General features: G+C 43.0%; 2 protein-coding genes across 4 annotated transcripts in view; both read left to right on the top strand.

Moving 5' to 3' along the window:
• tulp4a (TUB like protein 4a) overlaps nt 1-5,750 on the top strand; it is a 29,188-nt gene extending 23,438 nt beyond the window's left edge. For both annotated transcript variants that reach the window (XM_062437235.1, XM_062437236.1), the window contains exons 13-14: nt 99-3,658; nt 3,836-5,750. In XM_062437235.1, coding sequence (XP_062293219.1) covers nt 99-3,658; nt 3,836-3,952 — 3,677 coding nt within the window. In that variant the 3' untranslated portion in view covers nt 3,953-5,750. The remainder of the gene's footprint in view (nt 1-98; nt 3,659-3,835) is intronic.
• Nucleotides 5,751-9,201: 3,451 nt separating this feature from the next.
• On the top strand, nt 9,202-17,587 carry tmem181 (transmembrane protein 181). Of its 2 annotated transcripts, XM_062437024.1 has the most exons (17): nt 9,202-9,312; nt 9,568-9,671; nt 12,458-12,525; nt 12,860-12,950; nt 13,034-13,152; nt 13,370-13,486; nt 13,647-13,727; nt 13,848-13,947; nt 14,334-14,464; nt 14,918-15,009; nt 15,104-15,161; nt 15,313-15,415; nt 15,509-15,560; nt 15,652-15,734; nt 15,861-15,950; nt 16,047-16,113; nt 16,201-17,587. In XM_062437024.1, the coding sequence occupies exons 1-17, from the start codon at nt 9,305-9,307 to the stop codon at nt 16,283-16,285; spliced, it is 1,449 nt and encodes a 482-aa protein (XP_062293008.1). In that variant the 5' UTR covers nt 9,202-9,304; the 3' UTR covers nt 16,286-17,587. The 2 variants fall into 2 exon arrangements, with proteins under 2 accessions (XP_062293008.1, XP_062293009.1); XM_062437025.1 differs by lacking the exons at nt 9,202-9,312; nt 9,568-9,671 and adding an exon at nt 11,339-11,576.
• Nucleotides 17,588-17,593: the final 6 nt, after the last annotated feature.

Below are 17,593 nucleotides of genomic sequence, written 5' to 3'. Positions count from 1 at the left end.
ACACTAAACGAATGGGTAAATACTAGTAAAAGTAATTAGATTAGTCTCTTCAATTGCCTTAATTTTCCTCTCTTTCTAATTTTTACCCTTCGCCCCAGTCATCTATAAGACGAGCCTCCTCCATCTGCAGCCCAGACAGATGACCATCTACCTGCCAGAGGTGCGTAAGATCTCAATGGACTACATCAATCTGCCTGTCTTCAGCCCCAATGTCTTCAGTGAGGATGAAGACGACCTGCCTGTCACAGGCCCTGCTGGTGGTGCCGATGACAATCCACCCTGCACTGTCAACATCCCTATTGCTCCCATCCATAGTCCTGCTCAGGCCATGTCCCCCGCCCAAAGCATTGGTCTGGTTCAGTCTCTTCTAGCCAATCAAAATGTTCAGCTGGATGTTCTCACGAACCCCACAGCAACGTCCTCTGGGGCTGCTGCTGGTGGTTCAGACCAAAGCCAAGACACCATCTTAACAGCCCAGTACACAGTTCCCACCAGGTACTCCAGTCCTGGTCAGGTCATCTTTGGAGGGCTAGACATGAGTCGCCTGATGGTGGGCCCTCCACATTCTCATCATCCTTCACAGCAACAGCAGCAACAGCAACAACCGAGTCACCATCACCAACAGCAGCAGCACCAACAGTTACAACAACTGCAACACCACCAACAAATACAGCACCACCAACAACAGCTTCAGCAGCAACAGCAACAGCAGCTACATCAGCAGCAACAGCAGATGCTCCAACACCAACACTTACAACAACAGCAGCTTCAACAACAGCACATTCAGCAGCAGCTCCAACACTTACAGCAGCAGCAGCATCAGCAGCAGCTACAGCAGCAGCAACATCAACAGCAGCTACAGCAGCAGCAACACCAACAGCAGCTACAGCAGCAGCAACATCAACAGCATCTACAGCAACATCAACAGCAGCTACAGCAGCAGCAACATCAACAGCAGCTACAGCAGCAGCAGCTACAGCAGCATCAGTTACAGCAGCACATCCATCAACAGCAACAACTGCAACAGCAGCATCAACAAATTCAGCAACAGCAGCAACAACAGCAGCAACTGCATCATCAACAGCAATCACAGCAGCAACAGCAGCACCACCATCAACTTCAGCAGCAGCTTCAAATTCAAATCCCTGTCCCCTCCATGTCATCAGGACAGCCTTCAGGTGCAGCTGTGCACCAGCTCCAGACAGGGGCGCTGCAAATCCAGATCCCTCACCCTCCTGCTGATTTGGTAGTTGAGAGAACAGTGGGAGGTGAACACGAGCACCTACTAAAAATAAAGACGACTCGTTCAGCTCCACAGTTGGCTGATGGTGATACAGTGGTGTTCAGTGCCCCGCTAGAGCTCAGCAAGATGAACCCCCCTCCCCCTTACCCTGGGACAGTGGCCGCTGCTGTGGCTGCTGCAGCAGCTGCTGCTGCCTCAGCATCAGCCTCCACTGCAGCCTCAAACGCTGCATCTGGAGCATCAGGGGCTACCAATGGGACTCCGCCTGGTGACCTGTGTTTGAAGAAGGGAGAGTTCCCACTTTATCCTTCAGGTCAGCAACAAGCGCAGTACCCCACACCCCTGGGCTATGAGAGGATAACAACTTTTGACAGCAGTGGGAATGTGGAGGAAGTTTGTCGTCCTCGAACACGTCTTGTCTGCAATCAGAATGTCTACACCCTCCAGGGACCTGGCAGCTCCGCCACTCTCAGGGTCACCTCCTCATCCTCCTCAGCCGATGGCAAGAAGATCCAGCTGCCATACACCTCTGCCACTCTCAACAGACTCACTGCACCCCGCTATTCCATACCTAGCGGAGACCCGCCCCCGTACCCTGACCCAGCTAATCAGAACAGTGCTGTTGGCAGGAATCCTGGACAGAGGCTTGACAGCAGTCTGATCCACGCCACTCTCAGGAGGAACAGCCGAGAAGCTGCTCTCAAAGTTTCCCAGATGCTGGAACCGCCTAGACCACTGCCTCCTAAGGCTAAAAATAGTAGTGCACTAGCAGCCTCGTACCAGCAGAGGGTGCCAACAGCCTTATACACCTGCAGTCAGTGTAGCAGTGGATCCAGTGTTGGAGGCACCGCCCCAGGGAGTGCTAATGGAATAGCAGGAGGAACTATAATCAGACAGGATTTCCCTCCAGGGAATGGCGCACCACACAGCACAGTTATCGTTCACTCCAACAGTGCCACTCCCCTGGCCTCCCAGTCCTCTTACAACCTGCTGAGCTCACTTGAAGGGTCTGGATCTGTAGGAGGAGGAGGAAGTAACAGAGACAGGGCTGATTATGTTAATTCAGCATTTACTGAGGATGAAACACTCAATCAGTCACTGAGGCATCTGGCACTTGGAGGAAATGATGCATCAGGGCTGGTTGTGAAACGCCCACCTCCCTATCAGTGGGATCCAGCTGCCACTGAGGAGGTGTGGGTTCCTCAGGAACGGACAGCAACGCTGAACTCTACTGGCCCTCCTGTGCCACACAAACCACCACCCCTTATTCTCAGTCCAGCTCAGCACTTGGATGTATCCAGGCTGCCTTTTGTCCTCTCTCCAAAGTCTCCCACCAGCCCCAGTGCTGCGTCATTTCAAGCCGCTGCAGCAGCTGCAGGCTACCAAATCTCTCTCCAGTACCCTCCAACAACTGCCTATTCTGCGGCCCAGCTCCAGCCCATCCCGGGTTCACCACGCCCCTGCTCCTCACCAAAGGAGATGGTGGCACCCGTACCCTTCTCACAGCAGGATGCAACAATTGTCTTACCTCCTGGTTACCCTGCAAACCTGGCCAACCTAGCCTGCTGCCCTCTTCCTCCCATGTACCCAGGAGGAAGTGCTGGGCTTCCCATTCCCCCTATTGCCCTCCACACACCTTGGGGTACGTATAACTCTTGCCCCCCAATTCCTAGTCCTACAGTGCCACTACCACCCAAAGCCTCCCACATGGCAGACAAAAATGTTCTCTCGCCACCTCCTCCACCACCACCCCCTCCACCACCACCAGCAGAACTTCAAAGCCATGGAGGATTACAAGAGGCCATGGCAGAGGCTGGGGAAGGTTTCCAGGAAGTGCTCTCCTTGACCGAGAGCCCTGTGCCACAGCGCTCTGAGAAGTTCAGCAAGAAGAACCGCAAACGGGGGGATGGTCGGGCTGAGGAGGCAAATGTGCCACCTTTGGCTGAAGGGAGCAAGTCCAAAAAGGAGGGCAGGGCTCTGGGAGATTTCAATTCACTCATCTCCAGTCCACGGCTGGGAGGAAGGGACAAAAAGAAGCTGAAGGGACAGAAAGAGCAGCAGTTGAAGGCTAAGAAACTGAGTAAGGCCACTGCCAATAGTGAGTTCCAAGACAGTTCAGAAAGTGAGCCAGAGCTATTCATCAGTGGGGATGAGCTGCTCAACCAATGCCAGAGCGGTAAGAAGGGTTGGAAGAGTAAGAGGAACCTTCGGGCTGCCAGCGAACTGGATGAGATCAAGTGTCGAAAGGCCAATGAGAAGGAGGACCGAGGGCTGGGCAGCCAGGGCTTTGTGTATGTCATGGCCAACAAGCAGCCACTTTGGAACGAAGCCACGCAGGTCTACCAGCTGGACTTTGGTGGGCGCGTCACACAGGAGTCTGCCAAGAACTTTCAAATTGAACTGGAGGGCAGACAGGTAAGAGCTCTGATTCAAGAACTATCACACACTGCATGATATCCTAGTACTGATATAATCATGACAAGTGTTCAACTATTATTTGAAATTTGGCATTAAATACAGAAAATGATCTTAATGATAGCACCATCTTTTCCTCTACTAACATTTTTGGTTTTCTGGTTGTTTTTTTCATAGGTGATGCAGTTTGGCAGGATCGATGGCAATGCCTACATCCTGGACTTCCAGTATCCCTTCTCTGCTGTGCAGGCCTTTGCAGTGGCTTTAGCCAATGTCACCCAACGCCTCAAATGAGATGTCCCATCCGTACTTACCCTGAGTTATATCTGGGATTTAATGCAATCTTTTGAAGGGGCACACTTGTTTCATTTGAGATTAATGAACTTTGATTTAGGAAAGAAGACTAAAATCCGCCTTGGTCATAGAGAGAGAGAGAGAGTTACAATCACGCTGCACTACACAATGCTGCCATTTGAGTTGGTGCAATAAGCATTGGCTGCATTTGCCAAGGATGCCCTCAGATTTTCTCCTTTTGGCAGTCAGCGGCGCCTTGCAATGCATGTATGGCCAAAGAGCTGAGCTTTGGTAATCATCATGCAAATAAATGCTGCTTTAGCTAGAAGAAGCTGATAGACATGATAACCAATCGGTTAGCTGAGAGCGGAATTGTCAAGGTGCAGTTTTCAAAAGAGGCAGCAGTAATACTTGAAAACCACACTCTGGAGATCAAAGTCGTTTTCCCCAGAGCGCACAGGTACTACTGGGCACTGAAATCCATTGCTGTACAAAACTTCAGTGAAACAGTTACCACTTTATATTACACTGCTTTTGCTTTTAGGATTTTATTAAATGATTTAACATGGTGGAGGGTAGGAGGGTCTTTTTGTTTCGCTCTCTGCCATTCCTTTTGTTACTGTCTCAGTCTCACACATTTCACTGTAGTGAAAGGTGTTTCACTGTTAAAAACTTGGGAAGGTAAAGTAGTAAAAATAGCTGAGGTGAGCTGCAGTCTTTTCCACATGGTTTCCTGGGACTCTGAAGGACAAAGAAATGTTACTCTGTTCATGGATTAAATTATATGTACATTTTGTTGTTTATCTATTCTTATATTGAATTTTAACTTTATTGTCATTGTTTGTGATATACAATCTTCATACCCTGTCAACGCAGTTTTCAACTTACCTGCTTTATTTGGGAGACCGGTGGCTGAATTTGAATATTGCTGTGTAATCTGGAGCATTCAGGTGGGAGGGGTGTACAGAATAGCTTTGACTGACGCATCCTGTACTTAATGAAATATCTAAAATATGGTGACATGGGCGCAAAAGACGTCACCAAAGCCTGAATTCAACAACGTAACCTCTGGCATGAAGTGATTTGTCACCTGCTGTCACTTCTGTGAAGTGAGTGTGTGTGTGGGGGGGGGGGGGCTGTCCCTGCTCTTGAAGACCACACTAAATATGTAAGCAAGGTACAGGAAATATTTTTGTATATTTCTCCTATGCCATTTCATACACTCTTCAGAAGTCATGTAAATACATATCATTCATATGTAAATGTTGTTAAGAGACTTGGTGACTCTGACAGATGTCTATTTACACCTGTCTCCACTGTGTTTAAAGTGTAATTTCAGGTGTGGAGCGGAGCTGTAGTACTGTTTAACTCAACAGCTACAACCACAAAAAAGAAAAAACGTAACAGTTAAGCTGAAATCATTTTCACTGAATCTTTGAAGTCATAACTCCAATGAAGGATGAAGCTATTGAGATCTATTCATTTAGTAAGCTGACACTGAAATCTGTAAAGCTGGTTTATTTTTTTTTATTTCAGGCAGTGAAGTTTGTGTTTTTAGTGAGCTGAGAACACAGTGCGAGGTCAGGAGGAAATTATTCGGCAAACTGCAAATATCAGCTATAGGTTTTATTAGTTAAGAAAAAGGTAACTTAAAGTCACAAATTTAATATTTAGGCTGATTAGGGTCACCTGAAACTTTTGTGCCAAAATATGCATTTGCTAAAATTTAAAGTTGATGAAATGGGCCTAGACAGAAGTGTAACTTAATGCTTAGTAAAAAAAAAAAGAATAGAAGAAAGCTGTCACTTTGGACCAGCTCTGTTCTGGTCTCTGATTTGATGAGATTATTACCTTCTTTAGTGTGATCTAAATCACAACAAGATGCATGTCTATCAGACGGGGCTGTAGTGATGGGGATTGAAAAAAAAAGTCTCTACTGATCCTAAAAAATGAAAAGAACACAAGCATGGCATTAAAAAAAACCATATTTTTGTGTTAGTTGTGCAATATTTTCTTAGGGAAAAAGGATCCTTTGTCATCACTTTTGACCACCGTTTATTACCGTTCTTTAAGTTCAGCATCCCAGTTGCTGGTCTGTACATTTTATTTATGAGATTATTTCCAAAAGGAGATATAGTATATATACATACTGTATATTATGGAGTTTTCTGAACATTTCTTTGTGTTGATAAAAGTTTGTTTCAAGTGTAGCCCAAATTGTGAGATGGGAATGTTTGGGGTTAGGGTGGGGTGGGGGGGTTGGGGGATGGGAATGGGGCACATTTTCTGTGTTTTGTGAAGTTTGCATTGAATGGAAAAGATGTGAATGAGTAAGTGCTCAGTTTAGTGTAGTTGGTAGACTAGTTATGTAGAGTGTAACTGTCAAGTCAAGGTGTGTCTGTATTCAACTGTGCAGTCTACCAATCCCATCAGTGTTAAATCTATTACCTTCAAACGTGCGTGGTCATGGCTTCTTACACATACACATCGTTCACACAAGTTCACACAAGCGTAAGCCACTGAGTTCATGTTCAGAATTGCCTACGGACTTAAGTTAAGGATTCACTTTCAACTGATTTTATGAGACGACCTGTTGTAGATATTGTAGGATTTGGCTTTTCTTTAGAAAAGATATGTGCTTTGTATTTGTAGATGTAGACTTAAACGACAAAAACACTTGAAAAAAATCGGAGTCTGATTTGGTGACTGAACGTTTATAGTGAATGGATAGTAAGGCATGCCATGTAAATTATTTTATAATTGTATATGTCACGCATTTTTTTGAATAAAACGTCATTGTTTTAAGAAAAATGACTGTCTTGTCTCCTCAGTATATTCAGTGATATTGTTGAATTCAGAGACCTAGCCAGCTGTTGGACTAGAGCTTACATAATGCAGATTCTTTGTCACATATAGTTGACATGTTATGTTTTGACTCCCAGCAGGAAAAACAGGTGGAACCAACACTTTTAACATTGACTCTTGCATTCAAGTGCTCCAATATGCCATGGCTGGAGAGTGAGCATGCACTATTCCTGGATCTTTGAACTGACACCTAAATGTACTGCAATCATTGTTAATATCATTAATAACACTTTTACTTTAAAAAAGGGTTGTTTTGAAATTTGTGTAATTTTTCCTCATAGTTAAGACATTTCTAGAAAATCATGAGCATGTACCTCATTTATAAGTTGCTTTGAACAAAAACACTGAACTTTGAGGTTTGCAGGTTTGGCTCCTGGCATTGAAGATTTGATTGGGATGCAACAATATCACCTGACAGTTCCAGTTACTTGAAGTTTGCCCTGACAGTGATTACTGTGACCCTTATTTTATAGAGTCACCTACTGGTCAAGACTATAGAAGAAATACTCAAACTTCTGAGATATAGTTTTCATGACCTCCCACAAGATGGTGTCAAATTGGACTCTCAAGATGGAAATCATCCTTGCATATGATAAACAAATCACACCATTCTGCCCCTGTCAGCCCCCATTTTGCCTCATGACCTGATGGTGATATTCATGGTCATGCTTGAGGGAATAGGAACCATCCTCTTCTAAATGGGTATAGAAAACTGTAGCTGTCACTGTTGGGACGTTTGATTTCCAGAAGGGTGGTAGGGGTCTGCATTCAGGTCTGTGAAGTTTATTAATAGTTCTGGCAGTGGTAGGCTAATTGTTCTCCAACTTTGTCACAGCAGGGACCCCTTAACTTATCCCAGCCCCCCCCATCTGAGAGGACTTTTGCTTTTAGATGTTTTATTACAGAAAATGTATGAAACCCATTACCAAAACAGTCAGAGTCTGTCATTGTGCTATTTATATGGAATTATATGGACCCCACTTTGAGAACCACTGCAATAAAGTGCATCTATCTATCTATCTATCTATCTATCTATCTATCTATCTATCTATCTATCTATCTATCTATCTATCTATCTATCTATCTATCTATCTATCTATCTATCTATCTATCTATCTATCTATCTATCTATCTATCTGTCTGTCTGTCTGTCTGTCATCTCATTAGAGGCAGCTGTGCCTCTGTCCGTGGTGCTGAACTGTGATCACGTGACCCTCCTCCCGTGTGTCGGTGATGTGCTTTCGTCCCCTCTTCGTTTTTCTTTCTTTCAATCGACACAAACAAAACAGCTTTGGCTGCACTTTCGATTAAACGACGGTACAATACAGGCAGGCCACATTGTGCTGTCCTCTAAAGGGCGCCGATTGTTCTTCTCATCGCCATTTTCAGCCGCCAGACAGCTCGGTGGAATAATGGACACCGACTACTCGTCCGGTTTGGAAAACCCTCTGTACAGCGAGCTGAAATACTTCTGTAGGAAGATACAGGAGGCCTATAACGAGCTGAAGGAGGACCTGACACCTTACCGAGATGACCGTTTTTACAGGTGCGTTCACGCTGGTTTTTCCAGCAACATTACACAATGATCTTCTTCAGCAGTATCCAAGCTATTTTTCTCTCTGTATGTTGTGAATAAGCACTGCAGTTTTCATGTAAGTTGTAATGGTGGGTTATTTGGAATAATTCATTCACTGTACCCTGTTGTATTTTGATGTTGAAGCATATCTTAGATTATGCCAAACTAAATGGAAAGTGCTGTCCTCAACAAATAGAATAGTGCACGATAATATCAATGAAAAGGTGAAAAAACAGAAACGTCAATGATATGTCGCATTTTCCCATAGGCCTATATATTATAAATAGGCTAAACAGCCGTAAGACTTCCTACAATTTAAAACGAGGTAAAGGCCTACTGATGCCTATTAGAGGCAACAAGTGTCGTTTTATGATGGGAATTTAATCTCAAAATGCACACTTCATTGTTGTAAACCATCAAATGCCTACTTTAAACTCTTAATTTAGTTTTTAAAACAATAAGAAATAACATAATACCGCTTCAATAGCTCGTTAGAAATTAAAGGCAATGTTGACGTTAGATGTCGTAGTGCTATGCGCATGCGCTAACAGTATGTCACCTTTTTGGCCAAATAAAATAAGCCAGAGCCACAAATAAAATATATCTAACTGATGAATCACGTTGGAGCGTGTGCAACATCTTTATAAACACGCACCTATGTCTAAAGAAGTAGAAGGGGAAGGTAGGACGGAGTGATTTCCTCCTACCTTGCTCCCTACTCCCTTACATTGCACCCTTGTTCACTTCCACGTTCCCTTTCCTACTCACTAACGTCACGTGATCACATGGCCTACCCTCTCGATGACGTTGCGCTCCGGTTGTCGCAGACTGACGTGGTTTCACGGATGTAGACCCACAGCAGAGATTTTAACGGTTTTTTCTCGTTTCCCCGAGACTGCGAACCGAAAGAAATGGAGCTGTAAGTTTGATTTATGTTCAACAGTCATACCGGAGATGGCAGCGTTTTTTTTAAGTTTGTAAAAACCACTCTGCATCTCTCTTTTACCATCTGTTCCTGCTAGCGTCAAGTAGCACAGAAGCTAGCAGTGTTGACATATCCGCACCTTAGCCACAGGCTGATGGACACTACTATAACCACAAGACAAATATTACCTATCGAGATCTGGTCATTATCTGGTGTGTGTTAACCCTAATGAATGTCTCCCCGGTGCAGATTGGCTCCCATGCGGCTCTATACCCTGTCTAAAAGACATTTTGTCTTGGTCTTCGTGGTGTTCCTGATCTGTTTCGGCATCACAGTCTTCATTGGGATTGCAGGTATGGCTTTTTTAACATTAATGTTTCAGCAGTACTGCTAACCCAAGCTGGGTATTGGTCAGCGAGTTTTTGGGGGGTTTCAGACACACAGTGGGGAAGTGAGTCACTCTTCCGATTTCACCAGGCACTGTTATCAAGCTCTGATAACAGAATAACTGGGTCAGGTGAATTGCTTTTCTGACACTACTCTGCTCCTTTCCAGTGGTTCTCAACTTTTTTGTGATGTAGGCACTGAAAGTAAAGTGAGGATGTTTTCAAAATAATGCCATTAATCATTTTCATTTATCATTTAACGCCACTTTAAGTGCAGTAAATATAAGAAGCATAAATGACCGAGCTTTGCCTTTAAATCAGCATCTACTCCGTTCACAGTTCATCAGCACACAGTTTTTTTCAGTTACGTGGCAGGCAGGTTGTTCCAGATCTTGGAGATCTTGTCAGTTGTAAACAGTATTAATTTGCAGCATTGAGTGTAGTGATAGCCGTAGGATAAAAACTGTGTTTAAATCTGTTTGTCCTTGTTTTGACTGATCTGAATCGTCTGCCTGATGGCAACAGTTCAAACAGAGAGTGTCCAGGGTGAGAAGAGTCCTTTATAATGTTCTGCGCTTTTTTGATGCAGCGGGAACTGTGTAGTTCTTCCAGTGTGGGGAGAGGGCAGCCGGTGATCTTTTGGGCCGTGTTGATGACCCTCTGGAGTGCTTTCCTCTGAGCCACTGTGCAGCTGGTGAACCATACACAGATGCAGTATGTTAGAATCCTCTCGATGGAGGCTCGGTAGAAGGACACCAGCAGTTTCTTTGTGATGTTGTTCTTCCTGAGTATTCTCAGGAAGTAAAGTCTCTGCTGGGCCTTTTTCAGCAGCTCAGAGGTGTTGGCGCTCCAGGTCAGGCCCTCCCCAATGTGGACTCCCAGGAAGCGGAAGTCTGCCACCCTCTCCACAAAGTCCCCACTGATGATTAGTGGTGGAGTGTCCTTTTTCTTTCTCCTGTAGTCTATTATGAGCTCCTTGGTCTTTGCGGTGTTAAGGAGCAGGTTGTTGCCCCTGCACCATGCTGTCAGCCGCTCCACCTCGTCCCTGTAGGCAGACTCATCCCCTCCAGAGATGAGCCCCACCACTGTGGTGTCATCAGCGAACTTCACGATGGTGTTGCTATTGTGGACGGGGGCACAGTCATGTGTGTAGAGGGAGTAGAGCAGGGGGCTCAGTACGCAGCCCTGTGGGGAGCCAGTACTGAGGCTCAGGGCTGAGGATGTATGATGGCCCGCTCTGACCCTCTGTCTGCGGCCCGAGAGGAAGCTATGTATCAACATGCAGGTGGAGTGTGAAAACCCCAGGTTGCCCAGTTTCACCACCAGTTTGTGTGGGAGGATGGTGTTGAACGCAGAACTGTAGTCCACGAAGAGCATCCGCACATAGCTCCCCTGCTGCTCCAGGTGTGACAGTGCAGCATGGAGTACTGTGGCCACGGCTTCCTCCGTGGATCGGTTCGCTCTGTAGGCAAATGGTGGGGGTCAAGGCTTGGGGGCAGGGTTGCTGTGATGTCACTCCGGACCAGTTTTTCAAAACAATTCATCACCACTGGCGTGAGTGCTACTGGCCGGTAGTCGTTGAGGCTGGAAATGTGTGGTTTTTTGGGCAGGGGGACTATGGTGGAGGACTTTAGGCAGGGTGGGACAGTGGACTGTTTCAGAGACAGGTTGAAAATCCTTGTGAAGACTCCAGCCAGCTTGTCAGCACAGTCCCTCAGCACCCGACCAGGGACGCCATCAGGTCCCGCAGCCTTCCTGCAGTTGACGGACCGTGGGGTGTGGTGATGCTGTCCCTGGTCGTGTCACCTCAAAGCGGGCAAAGAAGAGGTTCAACTCCTCTGCCAGAGCGGTGTCACCATCAGCAGCTCCGAGGTTAGCCCTGTAGTTGGTGAGGTGCTGGACTCCATGCCACACCTGTCTGCTGTCGTTACTGTCCAGGTGTTCCTCAAGGTGGATCAATCTGACGCCTCCCTGTTACATTATAATAAGAATCTAAAGTGCCTAAAACGTTTGCATAGTACTGTATGTTTTCTTACAGATCAGTACAGTGTAGAAGAACCCAACAAAATTAACAAAGTTGAATGCTACATTACTTTTAAAAAATGTATCAAGAACAGGAACACATTTCATGCCACTTTGTGACTGTTGTGTACATAAGAATACAAGTTAATCTTTGCCCTACCTGCCAAATTTAAGGACACAAGAGGCACAAAATGAGAGTAATATTTGGTTTTGCAACAGTTTCTTGACCCCTTTTTTGACTAGTGTGTTTGTTTGAGGAGAAGAACCAGTTTTTCTTTTCATCCGTTAAAAAAAACCTGTTTTTGTTCTCAACATTTTGTTTTCATGCCTGAATAAACGTTGCTAATCTGAATCTTGCAAAATGTTCTAGTGTGAAATCGCCACTGAATATTTATGGTACAACAACACTCATTAAATTCATTCAAATTTAGAGGAAAAAGTGAGAGAAGGAAAAACAAGAACATTTTGTAATTGGCTGATTTGCTGATCTTCGTTATTGTTGTATTAGGGTGTCTGTTTTTCCTAATAACTGGGTGCATATACTCTCCACATTGATTCATTTAAGTAGTCTAGGTGTAACAATTCCCATTAAAGTTTAAATGCAGACATAACTTGTCCTTTTTTTGTAGACTACATCTCAAGAAAGTGTTTTACTCTGTGTTTTACTTTGATTGGCGCACGACTTTGAGAAAAATGCATTAATTCTCTTTTCCCCCTTTTTTTTTTTTTAGGTCCTAGGATTATTACTGAGCAAGAACACAATGGGGATCAGTTCTTTGCAAAAAACTTCTCAGTGAAGGTAAGTTGTTATAATAGCATGGATGATATTTGCTGGAACTGTTAGCAATGCTAAGGCATTTAGTTCACTTTTGCAGTCAACACATTCATGATGACAACCTAATGTTTGTATCATATTATTCGTTAACCAGGCTTTCACACCCTTAACCCTCCACCTTTTCATGACATCATCATCAAGGGTTTAGGAGAAAATCCTTGCATTGTTTTGTTATGATAGAAGCAAAGATGCCTACTCACTGGAATTCCACTCTGTGTGTTTCAATGATTGTCAGTGGTAGTATTTATCCTTTATAATGTTCAGCAAATTCATTATGCAATTCAATGTATGTTTTCAGACTGGGCCCTTCACACTAAATTCTCCTCCTCTAACCACCTACAACCAGCAGCTATGGCTCACCTGTGTGATGCAAGCTGTACACAGCAATGGTAAGACCACAGAATGAGCAGCAGATAGAAACTTTGAGCGTACTTGGTTGATAACAGCATGCTCCTACTTCTCTCTGTGTCAGTGGGCGACTTCCAGCAGCCTTTCGAGATCAACGTTACGTTGAAGGGAAGGATACAGGACGCCAGCATGATGCACATGAACAACGTGCACCAGAAATCACGAACGCTGCACTGCGGGACTGTAAGTCTCTCTTTGTCGTATGCTGGATTGTCATAAATCATTCAGTCAGTCTGCAGTAGTGTGAGTTTAGGAAATGTCACTTGCAATTCAAAAATGATGCTGCAGCTTAGCGGAGGGTGCAGGATTGAAAGTGATCATCATGTTAGCAGTTCATTAAACCACAGTAGAGTGAAAACTGTTGATGGAACTGACAGTCATTTTTTGTCTCTCTGTGCAGAAATGTGATGAGATCATTGTGTTGCATCTGGGATACCTGAACTACACCCAGTACCAGGCCGTGGTCAGCTTTAAAGGCCTTGAAAATATCACATATGACATTAAGGTCAACTTTGTGGTAGGTGACAAACATTGGCAGCTCATAAAACTAACACTTCGATATTTGTTTTTGGTGTGCTGCGTTGGAGGTTTTAAAGAGTAAATGTCACAAGTTTGTTTACTCTTTTATTTTTTCTCCCTTTTGTTCTCTTGGTTTTTTTCTGTGTATGTCACGTCAGTGGAAAACATACAATCCCACCTTTTCGCAAGTGGAGATCTGGTTCCGGTTTGTCTTTGTGGTGTTAACCTTCATGGTGACGGTAAGAGCATGTGTCATTTCTACATTCATTTCCCATTACTAGAATAACACAAAGTTTTAGTTTCTCTTGACTGTGCCTTGATGCATCATGAGTATTTTTCTGTCTTCTCTCCTGTTCCAGTGTATGTTTGCTCACTCACTGAGGAAGTTTTCTATGAGGGACTGGGGCATAGAGCAGAAGTGGATGTCTGTCCTGCTCCCTCTGCTGCTTCTCTACAACGGTGATTTTTCTATTACTATCTATATCTAGATCAGCTTTTTACCCTCTTAATTCATCTATCAGATAACTCATGTTACACATTTACACTCCAGTATTCCCCAGTAAGGTGCCTTCCGATTATTGCAGCAGTAGCATTTAGATTCACAGTAATACAGTGAGGGTTTCAGTTGTCAGCTGCAAATACTACATGAATCTGTTCTTAAGTCAAATTTTTTTTTTCCTTTTCGCCTGACAACTAGTCTTATTTGTATACATAATACAGCTCTGTTAATACAGCTGTTCTTGTGTTTTTTTAAAAATTTTTAAAATCTGTGATTGTTTCTTTTGAAAGCATTATTATTTCTATTCATTATTCTAACTCTTTTTTTTGTTGTTCTTGCTGTTTAGATCCATTTTTCCCGTTGTCATTCCTGGTGAACAGCTGGTTTCCGGGAACATTGGATGCGTTCTTTCAGGCTCTCTTCCTGTGTGCCCTGCTGCTCTTCTGGCTCTGTGTCTACCATGGCATAAGGGTGCAGGTGGGTTCAGTATCATTACCTCACTAAAACCTATACTATGTAACTATTTCCTATTAAAATGTCTAAAAAAACAACTAGACCTATGTTTTATGTTTTCTTTATCTGTGTACTTACATTATCACTAATGTTTTCAACAATGTTCAAACAGAGGAATCTGTCATTTTAATCAAGATACATCAGCATTGTCGTTGTCTGTTGTAATAAATGACCTTTTATTCAGTTTTAAGACACTTTTTTTATGATAAACTTTTTAGATTTTGGTCATTGTTAAGCATATCTTTTAAACTGATGAAGGATTTTAGTCATCGAACGTCTGGATCTTAAGTTATTAGAGAACCGAGCTGAGCAAACATTAGATACATTATTACATATTGCATGATTAAATCGTTTGGTCGCATTTTTATCTTGCTGTGAATCTGTTTTATATGTTTTATTTATTTGTTGTTTCCACAGGGTGAGAGGAAATGTCTGACCTTCTACCTGCCCAAGCTGATCATTGTGGGTCTTCTGTGGCTTTCTGCAGTTACTCTGGGCATTTGGCAAACGTAAGTACAACCTCTGCTCCACAAGCAGCCTGATTCAAACTATTACTATTTCAGTAAAAATAAAACAAATTTCTCTCCATTCTTGGACTGACAGTGTCAATGAACTCCAAGACCCTACCTACCAGTACAAAGTGGATATAGTAAACTTTCAGGTGAGTCTGAGTCTGGCATTTAAACCAGCGGGTTGGATAAGTGGAAGTTTATAATCCTGATAAATTTGTTTGAGGGAGATGGACATAATGAAAAAGAGTCAGATGGTGTATATCTATGACAGTTTAATATAGTCCCACGTTATTTCTCCAGGGCATGAAGGTCTTTTTCCTGGTCATAGTTTGCCTCTACATCCTCTACCTGATCTTCCTGATCGTCAGAGCTTGTTCTGAACTGAAGAACATGCCTTATTCAGGTATCACACCATGCCACACCTCCCTGCACTGGATATGACTTCATCTTTTACTAAAATAATAATGTTAATGTGAGGTTTCTTTTCTTTCTCTAGATCTCCGGCTCAAATTTTTAACAGCGCTGACGTTTGTGGTCCTCGTTATAAGGTTTGCTTCAGGAGAACACAGAAACCTAAAAGCAGCCTCTCATTGAGTTTTCTGTCATCTGATCCTGTCCTTGTTGCTCTCTCTCCCACAGCATGGTCATCCTCTACTTAAGGTTTGGTGCCAAGGCTCTCCAAGACAATTTTGTGGCTGAATTGTCTACTCATTACCAGAACTATATCCTTTAAAAACAGTTTATTTTAACTAAATAAGTAAATATGTGATCTGTGAAAGCAGGTTGTATAAATGGAATTGACAACATGTCTTAACTAGTGAGTAATTATTCCTTAACTGCATTCCTACCAGCTGAATTTTTATCCTTCTACGGCCTACTCAACTTCTACTTGTACACGTTGGCTTTTGTGTATTCCCCCTCCAAAAATGCTCTTTATGGTGAGTGATTTTGTTTGTCATTTGTTTACTAATGAATTAAAGTCTGTCCACTTTTTTGCAGTAGATATATCAATGCACCTGCTTTTTATTTCCCAGACTCCCAGTTGAAGGATAATCCTGCTTTCTCCATGTTAAACGACTCAGATGATGAAGTAATATACGGGTAAGTGTTTTTGTGAGTCCTTACTCCTCACAGTTTGGCAGCTGTACACAAAAATAAACCCTCGGATGTTTCTTCGTCCATGTACAGGAGCGATTATGAAGAAATGCCTTTACAAAACGGACGTGCTATTAAAGCAACCGCCAAATACCAGGATGAGACCGACAGTGACTGACGGACCTCTGATCACTCCGCCTCTGTGTCCCTCTCAGAAATTATGAGAATACAATACAACCGTCATGCGTGTGTTAGATAAGGAGTATTTGCATTGGTGGCACAAAACGAATAAGTGTATATAAATATATTTTTAAAAAGCTCCATGTCTACTGAATGTACTGTAATTTTACTGAAAGTGGAGGCATGTTAAAATATGTTCTTCTTTGTTCATGCTTTTGGTCCTGTTGAAAGAAAAATACTTATCAAATGGTACAATCTTTAGCAGTTTGTTAAGTTTATTTTTCCTTAACAACCAGCATATCTTCACAACCTGATGGCTGTAAATGATCGGGAAAAGTGCTAATACTAATAGGGACATTTTCGTGGGTGTTATTTTTATTGATTTCTGTTGAACTACTGTTGTCTCCCTTTTCTTTATGTGTTTTTTTTCCATTCCTAATCCGCTCTCTGACAGTTTGAGAATAACGGGAGCGCATATATCTGACTAAAGCGGAGTCAAAGAGGCTCATGCTGCAGCAGCCATAAGTTCACTCTAACAGCCAGCCCTGACATGATTCATAAAAGGGGAATTTAAGTGCCATAGCAGTGTTGGTTGTCGACAAACCCTCTTTGTTCTCAGACGTGTTAAAAAAGATACAGAGAGAGCCTTAACTGGAGTAGAAACCACTGACCTCTGACCACTCTTACCAATTCTTTCCCTGGAAAGCAGCTTTGTAATTGCACTTGTTTAAGGTTTTTTTTATTTATTTTGCTGAAAGTTGATGACATTTGATACAGTATTGTTTGATGACCTGGATGGGTGGATTTTGATGAATCGCATGACTTTTACACTTAATGTGAATGGACTATCATATTAAACATTTCTTACTTCGATATTATTTTAAGTCATCTGTAATTTCTCCAATACACGTTTCTATATGCCTAAAATGGGACATATGCTGCCCCTTCTTCTGTTTTATAAAACCGGAGCTTATGGACAAAAATGGCCAAAACAAATGTATTTTTGTTCTTTACAATTAATATCACTACATGTATTCTTAACAAGATGGTGCCTTGTCTTTACATCACTGCTTTCTTCTAAATGGGCTGCTGTCTCTAATTTGTAAATGCTTTGACATACAATATATGTACATGTTTGATTCTTTCAGTGTGAATGTAGTTTTTGTTAGTTTAAGGCGGTTAGATGGGGTTGTTGTAGGTCCTGATATGTTGGAAGTTGTTGCAATATCTGTTGCTTCATGAGATGAAAAGCTGTACATGTAGCACTCTGTCATGTCACTTGTAAATAAAGCAAAGCATATACAGC

Source organism: Scomber scombrus, chromosome 17, assembly GCF_963691925.1.
Source record: "Scomber scombrus chromosome 17, fScoSco1.1, whole genome shotgun sequence".
Lineage (NCBI taxonomy): Eukaryota > Metazoa > Chordata > Actinopteri > Scombriformes > Scombridae > Scomber > Scomber scombrus.
Note: the sequence above shows the minus strand (reverse complement) of the source record. Positions and strands in the feature narration are given on the sequence as shown.